This window comes from Triticum urartu, chromosome 1A (assembly GCF_056163025.1).
Source record: "Triticum urartu cultivar PI428250 chromosome 1A, HENAU_Tu73, whole genome shotgun sequence".
NCBI lineage: Eukaryota > Viridiplantae > Streptophyta > Magnoliopsida > Poales > Poaceae > Triticum > Triticum urartu.
In genome coordinates, this window is record NC_141873.1 from 380874163 (window position 1) to 380898125 (window position 23963).

General features: G+C 45.8%; 2 protein-coding genes across 2 annotated transcripts; one reads left to right on the forward strand and one right to left on the reverse strand.

Moving 5' to 3' along the window:
- The first annotated feature begins 9692 nt into the window (after window positions 1–9692).
- LOC125513454 (uncharacterized) lies at window positions 9693–11105 on the forward strand. The gene has a single exon (XM_048678574.2). The coding sequence runs from the start codon at window positions 9928–9930 to the stop codon at window positions 10771–10773; it is 846 nt and encodes a 281-aa protein (XP_048534531.2). The 5' UTR covers window positions 9693–9927; the 3' UTR covers window positions 10774–11105.
- A 4410-nt stretch (window positions 11106–15515) lies between these two features.
- LOC125513445 (Intron maturase, type II family protein) lies at window positions 15516–18392 on the reverse strand. Its single transcript, XM_048678567.2, has one exon. It carries the CDS (start codon window positions 18250–18252, stop codon window positions 16048–16050), a length of 2205 nt encoding a protein of 734 aa, XP_048534524.1. The 5' UTR covers window positions 18253–18392; the 3' UTR covers window positions 15516–16047.
- Window positions 18393–23963: the final 5571 nt, after the last annotated feature.

Consider the following 23963-nt stretch of genomic DNA (forward strand, 5'->3'; position numbering starts at 1 on the left):
GCCAAGGGGAGTGCCCATACCCATGTGTTTATGTCTCTTTCTTCGGGGGTGGTGATGTGATATTCTTGGCGATGATGCCCCTTAGGATACGATTCTCTTCTTCGAGCTTATTCACTTGCTGCTTGAGGTCCATTATTTCTTTATGGAGCTTGCCCGTGACGGCTACAGCTCCTTTCACCCAAGGATGTTGCATAGCTGCGGGAGAACAAGTAACACTCTTTTTCATATTTTCATAAGAAAGAAATCTAACATTGGAAGGGATGACCGAGTTTGGAATAGTTGAGCTCTGTAGCTCCCCCATCGTGAATCCGGCTCGGAAACAAGAAGTAACTTCTTGATCTTCCTCCATGGCATCTATCATTTTCAAGTCGACCTCCATATCTTCCTCAGTTGATGGCCCAAAGTGGTCACCATCGCTGTTTGCTCTTGGCCCCGGTATCGGATGAGACACCCGACTCTCCCTAACTAACTCTTGAGAAGACATCTTGCTCTAGATCTGCAGCAGAAACAACTCGAAACAAAAACAGAGGATATTTGCGTGGTACGGTGGTCAAAACCTCCGGGAGATTATATAATGAAGTTTTACCAACCAAAAGAAGTATCGTGCAAGAAAACGGAGTCCGGAGGGCACACGAGGTGCCCACGAGGTAGGGGGCGCGCCCTCCACCCTTGTGGAAGCCTCGTGGCTTTCCCAGACTGCTTCTTATTTCCCTATTTTCTTAAATATTCCAAAACGGGGAAAAATTGCTATTAGAACTGTTTTGGAGTCGGTTTACTTACCGTACCTCATACCTATTCCTTTCCGGAGTCTGAAACGTTCTGGAAAGTGTCCTTTATCTATTCCTCCGGGGTTACGGTTTCAATAACATTAGTTTCAACATTTATGGGGTTACCTGAGATATAATGTTTGATTCTTTGATCGTTCACCACCCTCGGATTTGTGCCTTCGAAGTTGTTGATTTTTATAGCACCGGAACGATAGACCTCCTCAATGACGTAAGGGCCTTCCCATTTAGAAAGGAGTTTGCCTGCAAAGAATCTTAAACAAGAGTTGTATAACAATACATAATCACCTACATTAAACTCACCTTTTTGTATCCTTTTGTCATGCCATCTTTTAACCTTTTCTTTAAACAGTTTGGCATTCTCATAGGCCTGGGTTCTCCATTCATCAAGTGAGCTAATGTCAAAAAGCCTCTTCTCACCGGCAAGTTTGAAATCATAATTGAGCTCTTTAATGGCCCAATATGTCTTATGTTCTAGTTCTAGAGGTAAGTGACATGCTTTTCCGTAAACCATTTTATATGGAGACATACCCATAGGATTTTTGTATGCAATTCTATAAGCCCATAATGCATTTTCAAGTTTCTTGGACCAATTCTTTCTAGATCTATTAACAGTCTTTTGCAAAATTAATTTAAGCTCTCTATTACTCAGTTCTACTTGACCACTAGACTGTGGGTGATATGGAGATGCAATTCTATGATTAACATCATATTTAGCAAGCATTTTACGAAAGGCGTCATGAATAAAATGTGAACCACCATCAGTCATTAAGTATCTAGGGACTCCAAACCTTAGAAAAATAACTTTTTTAAGCATCTTAATAGAGGTGTTATGATCAGCACTACTAGTTGGAATAGCTTCTACCCACTTAGTAACATAATCAACGACAACTAAAATATGTGTATACCCATTAGAGGAAGGAAACGGTCCCATATAATCAGAGCCCCAAAAATCAAATGGTTCAATAACAAGTGAATAATACATAGGCATTTCTTGACGTCTACTAATGTTACCAATTCTTTGACATTCATCACAAGATAAGACAAACTTACGGGAATCTTTGAAGAGAGTAGGCCAATAAAAACCGGATTGCAATACCTTATGTGCAGTTCTATCTCCAACATGGTGTCCTCCATAAGCCTCAGAGTGACACTTGCATAGGATCTGTTCATGTTCATGCTCGGGTACACAACGTCTAATAACACCATCTACTCCTTCTTTATAAAGGTGTGGGTCATCCCAAAAGTAATGTCTTAAGTTATAGAAGAACTTTTTCTTTTGCTGGTATGTGAAACTAGGTGGTATAAATTTAGCAACAATATAATTAGCATAATCAGCATACCATGGAGCAGTACAAGAAGCATTTATGAAAGCTAATTGTTCATCAGGAAAGCTATCATCAATAGGTAGTGGGTCATCAAGAACATTCTCTAACCTAGACAAGTTGTCTGCAACGGGGTTCTCAGCTCCCTTTCTATCAAGAATATGCAAATCAAATTCTTGAAGCAAGAGAACCCATCTAATAAGTCTAGGTTTAGCATCTTTCTTTTCCATAAGATATTTAATAGCAGCATGATCAGTGTGAACAGTTACTTTAGAATCAACAATATAAGGTTTGAACTTATCACAATCAAATACAACTGCTAAAAATTCTTTTTCAGTAGTAGCGTAATTTCTCTGGGCACTGTCTAGAGTTTTACTAGCATATTGGATAACATTTAATTTATTATCAACTCTTTGTCCTAGAACAGCACCTACAACATAATCACTAGCATCCCACATAATTTCAAAGGGTAAATTCCAATCAGGTGGTTGAACAATAGGTGCAGAAATCAAAGCTTTCTTAAGTACTTCAAATGCTTCTACACAATCATCATCAAAGACAAAAGGAACATCTTTTTGTAAGAGATTAGTCAGAGGCCTAGAAATTTTTGAGAAGTCCTTAATGAACCTCCTATAAAAGCCGGCATGACCAAGGAAACTTCTTATACCTTTAATGTCCTTAGAACACGGCATCTTCTCAATAGCATCAACCTTAGCTTTATCAACTTTAATACCTCTTTCAAAAAATTTATGCCCCAAGACAATACCTTCATTAACCATAAAGTGGCACTTCTCCCAATTCAAGACAAGATTAGTTTCTTCACATCTCTGCAAAACTCGATCAAGGTTGCTTAAGCAATCATCAAAAGAAGTTCCACATACAGAAAAATCATCCATGAATACCTCAACAATATTTTTCACAAAAGTTAGAGAATATAGCAGTCATACATCTTTGAAAGGTAGCAGGTGCATTGCATAAACCAAAAGGCATACGTCTATAAGAAAAGGTACCGAAAGGGCAAGTAAAAGTTGTCTTTTCTTGATCCTCTTTTGACATGGGTATTTGAGAGAAACCAGAATAACCATCTAGAAAGCAAAAATGTGTATGTTTGGATAATATTTCTAGCATTTGATCAATAAAAGGTAAAGGGTAATGATCCTTTTTAGTAGCTTTATTTAATTTGCAAAAATCAATTACCATTCGATAACCCGTGACAATTCTTTGTGGGATCAGTTCATCTTTATCATTAGGAACAACAGTAATACCTCCCTTCTTAGGGACACAATGGACATGACTTACCCACTGACTAACAGCAATGGGATAAATTATACCTGCCTCCAGAAGCTTTAGTATTTCTTTTCTTACTACTTCTTTCATCTTAGGATTTAACCGTCGTTGGTGATCAACAACCGGTTTCGCGTCTTTCTCCAATTTTATTTTGTGCTGGCATAGAGTGAGACTAATGCCCTTAAGATCATCAAGTGTATATCCAATGGCAGCACGATGCTTCTTCAGAGTTTTCAATAGTTTCTTTTCTTCTTGCTCTGAGAGGTTAGCATTAATAATAATAGGATATATCTCTTTCTCATCAAGATAAGCATATTTAAGAGTATCAGGTAAAGGTTTAAGCTCAAACACGGGATCACCCTTGGGTGGAGGAGGGTCCCCTAGGATTTCAACAGGCAAGTTGTGTTTCAAAATAGGTCCCTGCTTGAAGAATACTTCACCTATTTCCCTTCTTTCATTCATAAACATATCATCTTCATGGTCGAGCAAATATTGTTCTAAAGGATCACTAGGAGGCACGGCAATAGAAGCAAGACCAATAGTTTCATCTTTACTAGGAAATTCTTTATCATGGGGTTGTCTATGAAATTTAGCAAAATTAAAATCATGAGACATATCCCCCAAACCAATAGTAACAACATCCTTTTTGCAGTCTATCTTAGCATTAACAGTATTCAAGAAGGGTCTACCAAATATAATGGGCCAAAAGTCATCTTGTGGGGAACCAAGAACAACAAAATCAGCAGGATATTTAACTTTCCCACACAAGACTTCAACATCTCTAAAAATCCCAACTGGTGAAATAGTGTCTCTATTGGCAAGCTTAATTGTAACATCAATTTCCTCTATCTCATCAGGTGCAATATCATGCATAATTTCTTTATATAAGGAATGAGGTATTGCACTTGCACTAGCACCCATATCACACAAGCCATGATAGCAATGATCTCCTATTTTAACAGAAATAACAGGCATGCCTACAACAGGTCTATGTTTATTTTTAGTATCGGGTCTAGCAATTCTAGCAGCTTCATCACAGAAGTAAATAACATGCCCATCAATATTATCGGCCAAGAGATCCTTAACGGTAACAAATAGTTTTGTGATAAGGTAATTTGTAACGGGTAACAAGTAATAAAAGTAAATAAGGTGCAGCAAGATGGCCCAATCCTTTTTGTAGCAAAGGACAAGCCTGGACAAACACTTATATAAAGGAAAGCTCTCCCGAGGACACATGGGAATTATCGTCAAGCTAGTTTTCATCACGTTCATATGATTCACATTCGGTACTTTGATAATTTGATATGTGGGTGGACCGGTGCTTGGGTACTACCCTTCCTTGGACAAGCATCCCACTTATGATTAACCGCTCTTGCAAGCATCCGCAACTACAAAATAAGTATTAAGGCAAACCTAACCAGATCATGAAACATATGGATCCAAATCAGCCCCTTACGAAGCAACTCATAAACTAGGGTTTAAGCTTCTGTCACTCTAGCAACCCATCATCTACTTATTACTCCCCAATTCCTTCCTCTAGGCCCAAACAATGGTGAAATGCCATGTAGTCGACGTTTACATGACACCACTAGAGGAAAGACAACATACATCTCATCAAAATATCGAACGAATACCAAATTCACATGACTACTTATAGCAAGACTTCTCCCATGTCCTCAGGAACAAACATAACTACTCACAAATCATATTCATGTTCAGAATCAGAGGGTTATTAATATGCATAAAGGATCTGAACATACGATCTTCCACCGAATAAACCAACTAGCATCAACTACAAGGAGTAATCAACACTACTAGCAACCCACAGGTACCAATCTGAGGTTTTGAGACAAAGATTGGATGCAAGAGATGAACTAGGGTTTGAGATGAGATGGTGCTGGTGAAGATGTTGATGGAGATTGACCGACTCCCGATGAGAGAAACTCGACAAAGCGCACGTCGTGTACGTGGCCAAGGAGGCGTACACGAACTACGACATGTACAGGCGGATCGTTGACATGAGAAAGTCCCTCCTTCCCCAAAACGGTCAGGGATCCAGCCGGAAGCAGAGCAATGGCAAGCGTCATTGCAATAATCCAGCCGGAAGCAGAGCAATGGCAAGCGCCGTCGCAACAATAAGTAGATGATTAGATCCTCGTTTCTCCTACTTTAGTATGCATGTAATTGCTTTCTTTGGTGTGTGGAAATATTATGTGTGTAGTCACTTGTGTAATTGTATGCTTAATTTGGTTATGCAATGTTGTCTTTTTAAGTATATATGTTGATGCTGTAGACAGAGCGTAGATATTGTGCGGACAAAGAAAATCACATCGCACATGGACTAAACAATGGAACCCGTCAGTGATGTTTTCATCAATCACTCACAATTGTATACCAGCAATCGTTTGCTCACAACACACACAGCTTGTTAGCAGTGATCGTCTGTGTTGTTATCGGTCTTCCACACGTCTCCGATTACAGACCTATTTGCCTCGTATCACACACATCTTGTTCATTTGAACCGTTTCTGTTCTCATGTCTCAACGCAAACAGTTCATCCGAGTGAACCGCATGCCGTATACCACACACACCTTTGATCTGGCTGACCATTCCTTTTGTGTTTCCTAATCACAAATAGTTCATCCGAGTGAACCGTATGTTGTGTATCACACACGCCTTCATCTGGCTTCCTGTTTCTTTTGTTCCTCCTCATCGCAAACAGTTCATTGAACTGAACCGTATGCCCTTCATCGCACACGCAAATAAAACCTGAACCGTGTTTGATGCATCCTTCATCGCAAACGTTTTACACATTTTTGACGGTTTTCATATAGCACCGTTTGCGATTATTGCATCGCACACAGTTTCTCGAAGGGTCTCTGATCATAGTGTCGCGTTAGCAGCATCCTGTAGTAGTGTTGTGTTGATTCTTCTTCCCCAAAATCACATATGATCCAAAATAAATCTCTGTAAATTTTTATCATGTGGACTTCGTTTGATATGGATATTCTACAAAACAAAAAACATGCAACAAACATGAACTGTCACTGGGCACTGGATCAATATGTTAGTCCCAAAAATAATATAAAATGTTTCCAAAAGTATATGAAAGTTGTAGAATATTGGCATGAAACAATAAAAAATTATAGATACGACAGAGACATATAACACACCTTTGTCATACAAAGTCCGGTTTCGATGATCTTGTGCTCGTTTTAAAGCTTTGGGAAAACACAAGATCCTCACATAGAGAACCAACCAAGATAAAAAAAACAATTTTGAAAAACATGCAAAGGTTTGAGCTCTCTACATGCGACGTGATCCAACTACTTGCCCGAAACTCCCTCTTGATAGTGCGACTATCAAACCTATAATCTGGTCTCCCACCAAGAACCATGAGACCGGAAAATCTAGGAAAACCTAGCTAAGTTACATCTTTGCCTTGCACATTCCACTTGAGCTTATTGATGACGTTAATGCTTGCCTCCAGTTGGAATCCTGTTCTTGACCACAAACACTTGGTGAAGATATTTGAATTACTTCCCCATATTGCAACGAGGGAAGCCTTCACTTAAGCACATATTCACATGTACATAATCACAATTTGGACCACAAGCTTCAAAGCATATAACCTCCGGCTTTTCATCCTGCACTTGCACACCTCAAAAACGATGACCATCACCACTTGATGTCACCGTCACATAGCCTACTCAACATCTTTCTTTTGATGCAAGCCCCTGAGAAACAACTAACCCACATAGACAAAGCAAACACATAGCATGGGTTACTACACAAAACACAATTCACAATTACTTATCATACCACTAGATCACTTGATCCCACAAGGTACATTGTTTGCGCTTGTGTGTTGACAATCTAGATACAATCTTCAAGCTTCATCTTGGTCAACCAACATCTCTTCATGCTCCATATCGGTTTCTTGAAAGCCATAATGAACTCTTCATTTTACTTCATTGCTTCAAGACTAGATCACCAAAGACTCTTTCATGACCATATCAAGTTTCATCATGAACATCATATTGTTCATCACTTGCTCTTCTAAATGCCCCATTACAAACTCTTGAGAGGCACAACTCTAGTTTCTTGTTTCAAGACATGATCAACCAAAACCCAACACATTATCTCATCATGATCTTCTCTTGATACCATAGCTTGAATTCTTCTCTTTAATTATACTCTCAAGACCTTGATACTTATAAGCCCAAATGTGTCAACCTTTGAGATCCTCTGGTGAACTTCACCTTGAACATATTTGGTTAGACATTGAGATAAATCTTGATGACTCCATTAGATACATCCAAAGACCAAGTCGTATCCTCACTAGGCAAGAGACCCCTGAGAGTCAAACCCTAGGCCCTGTGGCACAAGGGGCATAGGCCCCATGCACACGGGGTATCCCGAGAGTTTAACACCCCTGACCCCGTGTGCACGGGGGTTAGGAAGCCCGTGTGCAAGGGGTGTCCAGAAAGATTTCCATGGACACCGTGGGCACGACCCCTAGACCCCGTGTGCATGGGGTAAGCAAAGAGGATGCCATGCGGACTTCTTCCAGAGGCTTTTGATTCCACTCTTCCCAAATAAATCCAACATGCTTCATGCATAACTATGGAACATTTCTTCATATAAGATACAATGACCTTGATGCTCCATAGGAATTGCCATTCAATACCAAAACTTAGAGAAAATCTTCTTCTTTATGGCAATCAACCTTGAGGCACCACACATGTAATATTCCTTCAAATATATCTGAGTGAAAGTATTAGTCCATAGAGATTGTCATTAATTACCACAACACACATAGGGGCTACATGCCCTTTCACATAGCACTTAAGTGGCAAGAGTAAAATTCTTGGGGATTCTGGTTGAGAATCTGTAACGATTGTCCCTAAACTCAATGTGACTCTTGGATTCACCAAAATACCTATAAAGTATAAACTAAGATATCAAAGGAGCAAACCACTTAAAGATATAAAATTAGGGATCAATATTGATCTTTCCACTCACAAATGGGATGCATTTCTCAAAATAAACTTTATAAACTATTAATCCTTTCAATGTCCTTGTCGTTTGATCATCAAAACCCAACAAAGGGACATAAGATGCACTCTCACTCATGGAGGGGTTCGACTTTGGTGTCACGCTGCACAACAGAGCGGTATGGTGTCACTCTAGCGGTGTTGTCGCCATGATCAGGTCTGAGGACACACCCCCCCCCCCCCCGCGCGCGCGCCAAAAAAACAACCTGATGAGACTATGGCTGATTGTGTGAAATCCCTCCCAGATTTATCTCTCAAGGTGGTTGACGACAAGTTGAGCATGTGGGCTTGGCTACATGAATACAGACGTGTGTGGGGTGTTGCGGTAAAATTGATTAGCACGACGTAGGATGCGGAAATGAGGGTCCCATGGGGTGACGATCCTCCGGAGAAATCGATATCGGCCAACACTTAATGATGGGTAAAATAGGCGGTTTTTCATGTTCATCAATAACTCCTTGATCTTTTCGATGTTTTTCCAAAAAATGACCTTTGGTTTGCCGCCTACAAAAGAAAAAGAGCTATGACACCTTAACTTCGAACGTCTAGCAGATCCAAAGTAGATGTCTCACCATTCTCTCCATTTTTCACAACAATTATTTTGAGAATGGGTGGAGTCCACCTACCCCCACCCAGGCGCCTTCGGTTTCCTTTTTCACATTTGTTTGTTTTAGAACCGATCGAGTCAACCCCCTCCCCGCGTCGTCGACTGGGTAGAGGATCCATTTCTTTTTTCACCTTCGTTATTTTGAGAACTGGCGGAGTCCACCCCTCCCCTTTCCTTCGGCAGAGTAGAGGCTATGTTTCCTTTTCACGGCCGGTTGGTGAAAAGGTTCGTTTCCCTTTTTTCACGCACGTTCTTTTAGAACAAAAGGCGTACAAAAATAAGATCCGCAATTTATTGAGCACGTAATGATTTTGCTATTCCTAAATCGACCGAGAAAATTAATAGAAAAATCACCGGTTAAATACCATCCGATCTAGACACGAGATACATGCAAGTGTAGACGTGTACAGAAATGTTTTTAACGGTTAAATACCATCCGATCTAGACACGAGGATCTATACTCACTTCACTTGCAACGAATAAAACCGAACGGAGAGATGAGAGGAGGGTGATTCCGTAACGCTAGACGGAACAGCACCGGTGCCTTGGAATAGATAGAGTAGACCAGGGTGCGGCCGGGGCCGTACCGCACCGCACCGTCCCAAATAAATCCATCCGTCCGTCCGGGCATTACAGCATCGCCCAACCACTCCTCCAGTCCCGTCCTCCCTCTCCCTCTCGAGCGAGCGAGCCAACCAAGGCGACAAAAATCCAAGCTGCAGCGCACGCTCCAGCAATCCGAACCCACCCAACCACCGCACGCTCCGCGGATCCTCCTCGTGCCCCGCCCGCGATCTGCCTCCGCGAGCCCAACCGCCCCTCGCCGGAGATGCGCGCCTGGTGATCCGGCGAGGAGGGGAGGGCCGATGAGGTGCAAGCTCCACCCGTACGCGAACGCGCTGGGCGTCTGCGCGCCCTGCCTCCGCGACCGCCTCCTCGTGCTCGCCGCCGAGCGCGACCGGGCCGGGGCCGGGGCCAGCAGCGGCGCCGACTGCAGCAGCAGCAGCAGCCGGGGCAGCTCGCCCCCGCGCGCGTCGCCCTTCGCCGCCGCTCCGGTGGCGCAGCAGCACCGGCGCTCCGACGCCTGCGCGTACACGTCGTCCCGCCACAGCCACAGCCACCGCCCCGAGCTCCTCTTCTTCAGCACGCCGCAGGTCGGCCCCGCCACCCGCGCCGCCGACGACGAGCCCCGGGAGAGCGAGCGGAAGAAGTCCTTCCACCGGAGGCGGTCCTTCCTCGCAACCCTCTTCGGCGGCGGGCGGCGCGGCGGCCGGGAGGAGGAGAGCGAGAGCAAGAAGGACTCGCCCCGGCGGTCCACCTCGTGGCTCTCCGCCATAGTCCGGCGCAAGCGGAGGCCGGACGCGTCATCCTCATCTCTGCCGCGGCCGGTGGACGAGGAGCCGGAGTCCCCAGGAGGCAGCACGAGCAGCAGCTGGTGGTTCCCGTCGCCCTCCCCGGCCAGGCACCATCACCACCCCCAGCGACGCGGCAGGCCGGGCGGATCAGGCGCGAGCGGCGACGGGATCTCGGGGTTCGCGGTGTGCCTGAGCCCGCTGGTCCGCCCCAGCACGGGCGGTCCTCGGCGGCGGTGCCAGCAGCCGGAGCCGTCGGCCCTGGGCGAGAGCCACCGGCGGCACCTGTCGGCCAGCAGCGCGGCGTCCTTCGGGCGCAACACCTCCCGGAAGCTGGCCGACATGGGCAGGTTCCGGTGACGTGGCCGCCGCTCCGCTCCGGCCGGCAAACCGCCTCCTCTTTTCCCCCGTCGGAAATCGTCACCTTGTCCTCCTCCCGCAAAATTTGACCTTCTGCTGATGCGCCGTGCGCTGTCACTGCTCGCTGAGAGACGACGAGAGAAAGATAATCAAATGAAGCTGTTTTGTTTTTGAGTTTCTTGTTTGAACGGGGGCAGAGCAGTTCAGCTGCGGTAGCTTGTGTGAATTACGACGAGACGACCTGGGCTGGGCTGGGGCTCACAGGTCACCTCATTTCTTTTGTTTGAACGTGTGTTCTCTGACCTCTGACGCCTACGACTTCAATTTTGTTCCGCTCTGCCCTCCCATTTATTTACGTGCGGCTGTATCGCTTCGAGAGCTCGTGAGCTGCTGCCGTGCCTGTGGCTGTGTTTTTCCATTCATGTTTCGAATTCTTGGAAGACGAAAGACGACTGTCAGCGGCATTGTTTAGCTGAGTAAGAAGAAGAAGCTTCTCCCGGGCAATGCATGTGTCTGTCAGTATGTTTTATTGTTTTCTAAAAAGTGGATAAAGCATTGTCCTGGACATTGGCGAGGCGAGGGCGGTGATTAGCACTCCTCCTCCCTTGGGAACTGAGATGGCATCGAGCTCGAGTGAGAGAAGCTGGAGAGGGGGAGATGATGAAGGCGCGCGCACGCGCTGCCGGCGGTGCGATCATGAGCATACATAAAGGATACTAAACAGGATGAAAAGGAAAGCAATGGGCGCATCACATCACCATTAGGATGATAATGCGATGCGACGCCATGGCTGGCCGTAACAAAAAGAAAACGCATATCCCTTCTCCTCCGCGACGCGCTACAACGACGTCTCCTCTGTGCTTCCCATTTGTAGTACCCACGTAGCACTATTACTACGTTGTGTGTGTGTGTGTGTGCTCCGGTCATCTAGGCAAGGCAGCACAAAACACCACAAAAGCGGGGGCGCCTCTTTCCTCGCAGCCAGGACTGCAAATTCCCACGCCTTTCTTTGTTTGATCGGACAGCCATGCCAAAAAGAGCCCGTAGAGCACGCGTCCTTGGCCTAGGAACAAGGTCCCCGATTCCTACTCATCACAAAACTACAGCTACACCACTCCAGTAAAAAGACACCAACCAAGCGCATCACAGCACCACTCGAGTGCTATCATCCATGATAATATATCTGCCGCAACGGGCCGAGTAAAAAAAATACTCCCTCCGTCCGAAAAAGATTGTCCCTCAAATGGATGTATCTATAGTGCTAGATACATCCACTTAAGGAACAAGCTTGCGGCAAGCTTTTTCGGACGGAGTATACGGTAACGCTAACTGGCAAATGTTTGATGGGAAGGAACTCCCAACGAACACTCTCTCGGCAGTTTTGGGTGAAAAAATTGCCTTCTCTACGAAGAAATTGTCATGCTAGTCTCAAGAAATTGCCACCCCCCTACTCAAAATAAATAGATTCAGGCAGCACAACAACAAGAGTAGCAAGCAGTGAATAATTCCAACCGTTCAAGCAAAAAAAAAAAAGAATTAGACCAAAACCATGAGACCCATCCATGACTGCCGACTGCCTCACCGTAAAAAAAATAGACGACCGTTTCACCAAAGATACGCCAGCATCGGAACGCAAAGGATAGATGACCCGGCCATCAAGTACTCTATATGTTTACGCTTTCCCTCTGGAGAATGCGAACATATTCAAAAGCAGATGTGTGAAGTGCGTGGTGTGTTTTCTACGCCCTCCCCACAAAATGTCCTTGTCAGGAAAATCAGTGGGAAGGGAAATGCCCGGCAACTGGCTCATCTTGTTAGGGCCTTTATTTCCTTTCAGTATTGTTATAACAAGGCACATAAGTCAACTACCCAGTGCAGACAGTGTGCACTGAGCATGCAGCGAACGCAACGGCCAGGCGCTCAGCTTTTCGGCGCTGAAAGAAACTTCCATCCAGCACAAGAGGGCCTACCGTGAAACAACTGCTAGTGGCCGGTGCTCGATGGCCGGTATGCCGGGCAATGGAGCTTTGCTCCTCCATTCTACAGGCTACCCAGTGTGAAAATCATTCGCCCAAAAGATGACTGAGAAATGAACGAAATATTTAATAGCAGGAGACTGAAAATGAAATGAACAGATGCAGGCATCTTCTCTTGTCAAAAGGAATATTATAGCGGCTGATTGCCATCTTTCCACACGGGGAACCACCCTTCGTACACACGCAAAAGCGCGGGGCCGAAAGACTGATTTCATATAGCTGGTGATGGTCAGATACCAAATTTTAGAGGGGCTACAGGGCTACAGGCTAATCTATCAGTGGCGGTTCGACTGTGACGACTCTAGATGGATCAAGCGAGCAGACTGCCAACTGCTGAAAGCTCCGCTTGGGGTCCTAGTATGGTCAGTCAAGGCGGTGCAGCATCTTGATGTTGTCACTTGCCTCTTTGTTAGGTTGCAAACTTGATTCCAAAATATTATAAAGAAATCAATCTAGGGGTCCCACCGCTAGCTGTGGAGACGCAAATTTCCTCTCAGAATATTAAAGAATTATTAAAGAATTTTAGCCGACACCTTAACTGCTTCTGGTTAGAGTTAGCATCCTAGGATATGTGGTAGCCGCTCAATGGCAAGTGGTCCGAAACAGTGCACTGATCCCAAATGCAACAGCAGTGAAGCATAGTTCAGACCAGGGCTTGGCTCACAATGGCGTGCAGGTTTCAGCTTGCATTGCTGTTAAGAGTAGCTTAACACTGCTGTGTGTTATATGAAAATCTGGCCCGGATTCGTTGACCTATATAAGATAATTCTTGCAGGAACTAAACAGAAACAATAGCGAAAAGGTACGACATGAGGTCTCTCAATTAGGACATACCTGAAAGCCTTGGGCCTATGTGTCAGGACTCCGCGAGTGCTTCTCGTCGGCCTTTAGTGGGGAACAAAATCATGCCTACCATATCCATTGGCATAACAGAAGGTTAGTGGTGCTAAATGATTGGCATACCTCAATGTGCTCCACGGGGCCCATACTTAGCGTCGAGATGCATATTTCCATTCAGATCTGAAAGCAGTCATGAGATCGATGTGAGGCAGATTTTCATACAGGCATAGAGCACTAGGATACTCTGTACTCTGGCACAAAAAGAACCAAAAAAAAAGAACAATAACTGGAAACGGCAACAGGAAGAACAAACATGGGTATGCAGGGACCAGCTTCATGTAGCGTGGAATTCAATATACGGAAGAAGATAATGATAAACAGGACTTATTTTTCATGAAAAACGAATCATCAATCTTGCTAACTCCAGGAGGCCATACGGGAAAAAAAGTTAAACCTGGTTGCTGCACCTATTATTCAGACTCATTTAGTTCCTATAAATCTAAAGCTTGATTGATTCTGCTCAGGTGTTTCAGTTTACCTAGATGGTAGCACTAAAGACTGATAGTTGAAGAAAGCTGGAGCGCAAGAACTACTATGTCATACAGACAGAAGTCACAAAGTGAACTACCAGAACCATGCTTTTTGTGAGACTAAGAACAGATAATTAAACTTCTGCAGGCATAGTCTTAGACTATTTGTAGACTTCAACACAGGAAAAACATTAGGTTTTCATGAAGGTCATAGACAAGGAGACGGGCAATAGAGATGCAAAATGAGTACAAGCTTCATAGGTCTGGATGAAGAGTATATATGGTTGGGAATAACAATAGTCCGAATGTTAGACATACCTTAGAAAAGAATATTTAACATTAGTTGTACAAGATCTTGTGCTTCGACTTCCACTTCTCTTCTCTCTTGCTCTCTTCCAATTACTATTATTGGGCATAGTCGAAGCATGAAGAAAGGGCCAGTCTACTTCTGACAGCAAAAGATACAAGAACACTAAAAAGACATTTGCAATCAAAATTCAGGGCAAGGATGGGAAAGTGAACGAGTTGGAACGTTAACATACAAGAACAGATCAACAGAGTACTCCAAATAGTGATGAGACTTAGTTGCCTGCAGTTGTTTCCAATGCTAAGACTACAAACAGTATCCCCAGCTACATCCTAGCAGAAACAGTGCCTTACGTTGACACATAATAGTGACGAGCCATCCATCATGCATGATAAGCAGAGTAGTTTGCATGATTAGCACATACCTTGCAACAGGGCTATTTGCAGAACCCAACATACGTAAGGATAAAAGCACAAGAAAACAATGACAAATTTATGTCAGAAAACTGTCTATCCTTTTCCCACTGCAAATGATGCTCCATCGTTAAATGTGTGTACTACATTAACATCGACTGTTTTCTTTTCCTTGAAGATCATGCCCTGCGCACTACAAGTGTCCAGGGGAAAACAAATAGAAAAGGAAACAATAAACTGAAACATACAGATTCTAGGACATGGATCAGTCGCAAAATATGGTTGAATGCCATTTTTTACTGAATCATTCAGGAAATAGTATGTCTTAATACATAAATTTATCGACAAATTATAGCATTTTGCTGTTGACAAAATTTTCTCCAAAATAGAAGAAAGTAGTACATATAGGCACTGAACCAAAAAATGCAAATAAAATATGTGAGCAATTCAGGGGTTTCCGCATTTATCCTATGGCTCACACACTGCAATTGGCATCCAGTGAGCTACTCTCTCTGTATCAAAATATAATATGTTTTTTGATATTCCCTTTGCATCAAAAAACGTCTTATATTTTGATACAGAGGGGGTACTTCACATATGAGCGAAACAAGTATCATGAGCAACCTTCCACAAGGCCAAGGAAATTTATTATCCTTTAGTAGTAACTTCAGCAAGCTCTGTATCAGATAAAAGATTGTACAGATGACCATTTGAACAAGCAGGATATGCTCTCACAGAATGTGTGTTCAATAAATTTCCTACATAACTTTAAATACATAGGCTTGATAAAGTCTTACTAAAAGACATGAATGATGTATGAGCAGCTGGCCTTGATGCAGATGCACTGTTTGGAAGCAAAATGATCCTGGGTTGAATTATTGAAGTTCATGTTCTTGCACCATGCCCTGAGCATTTGAAAATGGTCCTGAAGGATAGAGCCGCACGATATGTCATGTCCTTGAGCAGGAAGTAACCATCTAGCTAGGCAGTTATGAACCAGCCAGCAAAATGCTAGAATCTGCTTGGCAGTAGTACACATTTACATAGTCTTTGTAGTCCATCGGTGAGTTGGTCTCTTGTAAATTCAGCGGCAGCAACCAACAGTTATCGTAATTAATCCTTGCTGATTTCACAGAAATTATTGACACTCAAGACATTTCAGTAGGTTGTGGAAAACCCTGATGGCCTCCATGCCTCAGCTCCTTGTTATTCAATTCATCTGTATCCGAACCAAGGTCTTCTATGGATTCTTGGACATCACTCTCTTTTGAAGAAGGTAGTAAAACTGCATTTTTCTTGTAGCTCCATACAAGCATTGAAATGTGGTCTTGTGGTGTTATAAGCCCCTCCTCTCTAATGCAACTCCGCTGCTCTTCCAATGTTTGTTGATCTGTGAGCTTTATATATTCTAGCAAAAACTTCTCGTGGTCTGGGCGCCACCCGCTTGGTAATGGTGTATAGTCAGGATCAGGAACCATTGACATCCTTGTATACTGAAGTCCATCAACTGAGTCTACAAGACCCATTCTCAGCAAATTGGTGTACTCTGGTGACTGCCCTTTCTTATCCTTCAGTGGTCGACTAAGATTCCTTGATGCAATCTTATAAACCTTTGCCCTTGACCGCAGCTTATACTTGGCGGCATATAACTTTGCCAAGGACCCCCTTATAATGTACGAGCAAAAGTTGACAACCTTTTTGCGGTTATCAGCATAGCGATACCATTCTGCCATCGTGGTTAAAAGCTTATTCATCTGCAAGTTAGTGTGAGCTTGCGTGGCATGGAACATCCGGAAACATGGCTGTGGGTCTGGCTCACGGTCTCCCTTTAAAAACTCTAGCTTCCGGAACTGCCTGATGCACTGCTTCAAACTGGCTGTAACCGAGAGCAGAGTACCAACCCCCTTCTCGCTAATGATCTTGCCTCCAGTGGCTGTGTAACGGAGGGTTGGGTACACGACACGACGACACAACACATGATCAAGAAACATGATCCCTTTAGTGATGTGTTCAATTGGGAGGCTCTCGTTGTCAAGCTTGATCCTGAACCGCTGATCACAAAATTCAATGAGCTGCTTTCGGATCACTGCAGCATCAGCCCTAGGCCCCCTCACCCCAATCAAGAAATGCCCGCCAAACCGAATATAGTCCACCTTCCTTGTTTTGTCAGGCCCGCTCGTGGGTACAAACTCCGGCCATGATGTATTCCCCTGCTCAATGCCATCCTCCCCTCCCACAACATCCGACTTGGACGGCTTGTAGAACTCCTTAATCTTCTCGTCCATCCATTTATCAAACTCATCCAGACAGACATTGGCGAGCAACGGGCTCAGCACCCCACAATGCCCCCAATCAGGCTGAGTCAGAGCCTCTTCTGGTGCAAACCCAAAGAATGTCTGCAGCCAGTAGGGGTCAGGCTTCGGCTCCCCTTCCGGCAGCACCTTCTTTTTCTGGTACTTCCTCTTCTTCTTCTTCTTTGATGCATCATCATCACCAGGCCTCGCGGTCACCACTGGAGTAAGCAGCGCAGAGCGGACTAAATCGACCACTTTCTTGTCGCGCACATCACGGATGAGCGCGCCGACCACGAGCACAGGGTCAGGGGAATCAAGCAGCGGGGAGAGGTCTCCCTTGATGTACCAGAGGTAGGGCGCCCAGCTCCGGCGGATGCTGCGGAGTGCGGCATGCGGGGATCGCCCAGGGCGGAAGGCGAAGGACTTGGGCGAGAACCGCGCCTCATACACTGGTTCGAGCAGCAGCAGGAGCAGCTCCTGCACGACGCGGTCCTGGAAGGGGGCCGGGCCCGGGGTGGTGAGGAGGGCGCGGAGCTTGCGCTTGGAGAGGGTGGCGGGGTCCGGGGCCGCCGCGGCGCGCGGGGAGTGGAGATAGGGTGTGAGGCGGTTGCCGAAGCGGAAGCGGGCGTCGATGACGGCGTTGCGGAGGGTGAGGATGGAGGTGAGCGTGGAGGCGGGGATGGAGGAGCGGGGTAGGTAGGAGCCGGTCTCGTCCGCGTAGGCCTTCTGGTAGGCGAGCACCCAGAGCTCGAGGCGAGTGAGGAAGGGGGCCAGCGTCGGCGGCGGTGGCGGAGTGGCGTCGCCAGGCGCGGCGGCGCGGAAGGAGGAGACCCACAGCGACGCGGTGATGGATACCGGGTCGTCGCGGAGGAGCTGGGTGGGGTCCAAGGGGTTTCCGCCGACGCTGCTCCGTCCCGTGCCGGCGGCGGCGATGGGGTCGGCGACGAACTGGTGGCGGCGCGAGGAGGGCGGCGGCGGCCGCGGTGGGTGGTGGGCAAGGGAGGAGCAGGCGCGGAGGCGGAGGAGGGAGGAGAGGAGCGCGCGGCGAGGCGGAGGCATCGGGCGGAGGCGGAGGCGGGGGCGGGGGCGGATGGCTAAAACCCTCTCGCGCCGCGCGGAGGTCGTCGGCGTCGCGGGTTTTGGCTGGGGAAGTGAGATGGTGGAGGCGGCCACGGCGGCGCGGCGAGAATGGAAGGGTTGGGCCACCACGCTCACAGTTGAAAGCCCATTGGGCTTTGTGGCACACATAGCGGTGCGGATTTTTGGAACCTGAGTGTAAGCGCACCCGATTATTAAGAAAATTAAATTAAATTAAACTTTGTCGGAATAAACATTGTCTAGTACTATATCACTCACGTGTAAAGTTTCGCGAAAAAATGACTTATGTAGTATTATTGGCAAAACGACAAAATTGCAACTACAAACTATGAATTTTAAGCTCCGCTTGATATATTATCAGTTAGTTTGTATCCATTAGAATACCATGCAAGTCATTTTGTCGTGAAATTTTACATGTGAGTGATACACTAGATTATGCTTGTTCCGACAAAGGTCAAAAATATTTTACCCTTTTCTAGTTTTTTTTTAATTTATTTATTTTTGCAATTCGGGTACATAGGCACCCATGTCTCAAGGTGTATTTTCGGCAAATAATTCTCAAAAATAAACAAACAATAGGCAAATTCTACACGTTATGGGCGGAACAGCGAGCACACACACACACGCATGCACCATGCATCTTCATGGACCTAGCGGTGAGGCGGGAGTGGAGTGACGATGGCGAGACGACGTCGAGCGAAGCACTGAGCCTGAGCTTGAGCCGCGACGACCAATGAGCGGTTCAGGTCACCTGTGTCGAAGAGGAGAGGGTTAGAGGGAAGGTCGAAGGGGGTGATGGCTCGATAAGGCGATACGAAAGGTGAAAGATCGTGGATGTCGCCTAGAGGGGGTGAATAGGCATTTTAAAATAATTACGATTTAGGCTTGAACAAATGCAGAATAAACCTAGCGGTTAATTTGTCAAGCACAAAATCTAAAACAACTAGGCTCACATATGTGCACCAACAACTTATGCTAATCAAGATAAGCAACTATGTGATAGAAAGATATATGACAAGAAACAATATGGCTATCACAAAGTAAAGTGCATAAGTAAAGAGCTCGGGTAAGAGATAACCGAGGCACGCGGAGACGACGATGTATCCCGAAGTTCACACCCTTGCGGATGCTAATCTCCGTTTGGAGCGGTGTGGAGGCACAATGCTCCCTAAGAAGCCACTAGGGCCACCGTAATCTCCTCACGCCCTCGCACAATGCAAGATACCGTGATTCCACTAAGGGACCCTTGAGGGCGGTCACCGAACCCGTACAAATGACAACCCTTGGGGGCGGTCACCGAACCCGTACACTTTGGTAACCCTTGGGGGCGGTCACCGGTACCCGTCAAATTGCTCGAGGCGATCTCCACAACCTAATTGGAGACCCCGACGCTTGCCCGGAGCTTTACACCACAATGATTGAGCTCTGAACAACACCAACCGTCTAGGGCGCCAAGGCACCCAAGAGGAACAAGCTCTAGGGTGCCCAAACACCCAAGAGTAATAAGCTTCTCAAACTTCAGTTCCACGTATCACCGTGGAGAACTCAAATTGATGCACCAAATGCAATGGCAAGGGCACACGGAGTGCCCAAGTCCTTCTCTCTCAAATATCACCGGAGCAACTAATGCTAGGGAGGAAAATAAGAGGAAGAACAAGAAGGAGAACACCAAGAACTCCAAGATCTAGATCCAAGGGGTTCTCCTCACATAGAGGAGAAAGTGATTGGTGGAAATGTGGATCTAGATCTCCTCTCTCTTTTCCCTCAAAAACTAGCAAGAATCCATGGAGGGATTGAGAGTTAGCAAGCTCAAAGAAGGTCAACAAAGGGGGAAGAACACGAGCTCAAAGGGTTAGGGTCAATGGGGAAGAAGACCCCCTTTTATAGGGGGGGGGGGAATCCAACCGTTATGTGCTCAGCCCGCAAACGAGCGGTACTACCGCTCCTAGTCCCGGTACAACCGGGACTCATAGTATACGTGCAGAACCCTACCAGGCGGTTCAACCGGGCGACCAGGAGGTAGCACCGGTTGAGAAGAACAACCGGACCAACCGCCCAGCCACCGCTCAACCACCGCATAGGAACAGAAGGGAGTCACCCCTGAGTGCGGTAGTCGAGCAGTACCGGGCCGGTGCAACCGCATGGCCTTGAGCGCTCGGGCGGCTAAGTCCTGAGCGGTAGAACCGCTCCGGACACCGGTGGTACCGGTATGACCGGACCAACCGGGCCACCACCGCCCGAGTACCGCATCAAAACAGAGGCCTGACTGGTACTTGGGCGGTGCCTGGCCGGAACAACCGCCCAAGACTTTGCTGAGCAAGTTGGCGGTACCACCGCCCGGAAGCAGCGGTACAACGGCTGAGAGCTCCAAGCGGTACTACCGCTGGGGCACGAGGTACTACCGCTGGGACCAGACAAAAACCACTCTCAAGAAAACCAGAACTGCCATAACTTCTGCATATGAGCTCCGAATTGAGCAAACTCAAGCTTGTTGGAAACAAGACGACGAGTAGCATCAAAACCTCCAACAAATAGAGGAGTGAAACCTCCAACCGAGAAGAACCGGCAAAACCTCCAACATCGAAAACATCATAGAAGATGCATGTGAACTCCGTTTTCGATGAACTCAAGCTTGTCATCAAGATGACCATAAGCTCTAAGACTCACAAAGAGAACCAAGCAAGAACCAAGAAAGATGATGCAAGGATGCAATGGTTTGAGCTCTCTACGAACGATACGATCAAGCTACTCATCGAGAGCCCCCCCCCTTGATAGAACGGCAATCGATCCTATAACCCAGTCTCCCAACTACCATCATGAGACCGGTAAAATAGAAAACCTATCAAGGGCAAACCTTTGCCTTGCACATGGTCCACTTGAGCTAGATGATGACAATATTGACTCCCTCAAGTTGGACCACCTTTCTTGATTGTGTTGACTCGATGAAGACTAGTTGATTGCTCCCCATACTCCACTATGGGTGAGCCACTCTTCCGCACATCTTTACAAGTCCATTATCACCACAAAGGACTGCAAGCTTCAAGCATTTGATCTCTTCGTGATGCTCCACTTGAACTTGCACACCGCAACCTAACCCCACAAAGAACTCTCACGAAGACCATGGGTTAGTACACAAAGCGTAATTGATAATTCTTACCATACCATGGGATCACTTGATCCCTCTCGGTACATTTTCTGCGCTTTGTGAGTTGATCAACTTGATTCACTCTTGACTTAGTCTTGATCATCCTTGAACCTTTCCAATTCTCTTCATTTGAATGATGTCTTGAAGGTAGACATGAATGATCACACAATCTTCTTCTTCAAGACATGCTTGCAATAAGCTCAACTCTCACATGACCAATCTTTGGATAATTCCTTGAATAACACCTTGGTCGACACAAACTCTCCTTGAAACCAACACATGTACTCCAAGAAAAGCCTATGGACAAAACCTTCAAATATAACTCAAGGCAACCATTAGTCCATAGAGATTGTCATCAATTACCAAAACCAAACATGGGGGCACCGCATGTTCTTTCAAAAGGGACGTCGACCAACTTGCAAGCACCACGCGTCTTCTTGGGCCTGATCCAATTAGGGAATGACATCGTCGAGGCGGGGGTGGAAGGACAATGATGAAACGGCAGCGAGCGAGGCACTGAGCCTGAGCCGGCGATGACCAAACTTGAGCGACGCGGGTTACCGACTTTTCCCTGTATAGTACTAAATGTGGTTGCCGTGATATATAAACTATGCACTCAACGAAAATAGCACATATATTCAAATCATTTCATTGTTGGCACAATTATGAATATGATATGTACAATTCATAATTTTGAAAGATATAAAGGTACTAACCGCATCGAGATACTACGCCCCAACCAACAACAATATAACAGAGAGTTGACTAATATATTTGTCCAAAAATGTATGCAAGCACTAGCTGCTATTTACATACTTCCTCGGTTCCAAAAAAAGTGTCTCATATTAAAGTTGAGACACTTATTTCAGATGGAGGGAGTACCTTTTATGTTTGAGAATTTTTCTGATTTGGTGAATAAGGAGTTCTGGATTCCCTTCTCCGGCATGATCTTGATCTTGTTTGAGCAATTGTGTAAAATAGAACTCTTTTCGTAATACCAGGGCTTATGAGATCGACAAAAAAGCTTGATAATCTAAGTCCGGTCCAAGCTTGTTAGAGACCTGTCTAGTAAGGGTCATCTTACCTACCCCCACCCTTTCCAAGAATAGAGATAACTCTTAGCTGATTTGTCAATTCATCTCCCTTGTCATTCAGCAACTTCACAAGCTCATCTCTCGGGGCATCGATGCCAACAAACTCTTATGCATCTTCATATACCGCCCGGAAAGTCGTGGGTCACAAGGCATGGAGAGCCATCGACCTTGTCCCTTTAGTGATTAGGAAGCAAGAATTAGATATAAGTAACAAAGTTTAAGGGGTAACCATATGTGCTATGGTGGAGCTTACTGTTCGGGGTGGGGGGGTGGGGGGGGGGCAATGCCCCCCCCCCCCCGCCTTACATCATTGGCGATCCTATGGCAAGTGTTGATGTCCAATATTTTTTTTATTTTGCCACGAATCTCCTTGAAGCTTTTCGACTTGGAAGCGGAATCATGGTTCACAAGTAACATGAACTTGTTGATGTTGTCCTCAATATCATATGACAGCTCTCACACAACATTTGCATGAAGCTTGTCTTGGTGGTCAGGCTCCTCCACATCTGCCATCATGGCAGGAATGCTTGCATGGCCTTGAGCTCATCCTTGAGGAGCTTGATTGCATGACTCATGATGGACATCCTTGAGAAGCTTGTGCTCATTGGCAGCATGGTTCCCAACTTCCCCAAGAGGGATGTCATCGCTCCGGTCGTCGCGCTAACCAAAACTCTTTCCATGGTTATTGCGGAGAATCAAACTAACCATCATTGCATCATATTTCTCAACGTGCTACAAGATCTGCTCATCCTATGCTTGTTCTCCTGCGACGACGAGGGGTTCTTTTTGTTGGAGACGACAGCCACCGACCGGAAGGGTACCGGTAATGGGCGAGTAACTTCAGTACTTGAGTGGGAGTGGGAGTGGGGGCAAGAGTGCTCAATAATGGAGAGACACCCCTCACAAAACTACGTCGGTTAAGGGCAGCCATAGTGTGTGCCAAATAGCATTGCCAAATTGAGTTTTGGCTTTTGGAAACCTCATTAGACTAGTACCATAGTGATACGTCTGCAACATATCTATAATTTTTGTATGTTTCGTAGCTTTTATCTATCATTTTTTTTTGCAAAGTTTTAAAGTTATTGGATTAACACATTAATAAAGTGCCCATCGCCAGTCTCTATTTGTCAGTGTTTGTGTTTTTTTAAGGAAAATAGGTATTTTAAACTTTCGAGAAAATTCCAGAAAAATAGAAGAGTAGTTTCAAGTCAGTAGGGGCACCATGGGCCACACCAGCTAGCCAGGTGGGCAATACGACCCCTAGGTGCCATATGTAGGCTCCATGGGCCTGAGTGTGCCTAGGCACCCTAGGGCCGCCTCTGGTGACCTCCGATGCCCGATGACTTATATATACCCCAGCACACACACCCCTCGATTTATGATGGATTTTTTATGATGCTGCCACTCCCTAGTTTTATGTATCTTTATTTTAG

What these genes read in the sequence shown, in the direction of transcription:
- LOC125513454 (XM_048678574.2), top strand. Translation starts at nt 9,928, where the DNA reads ATGAGGTGCAAGCTCCACCCGTACGCGAACGCGCTGGGCGTCTGCGCG.
- LOC125513445 (XM_048678567.2), bottom strand. Translation starts at nt 18,252, where the DNA reads ATGCCTCCGCCTCGCCGCGCGCTCCTCTCCTCCCTCCTCCGCCTCCGC.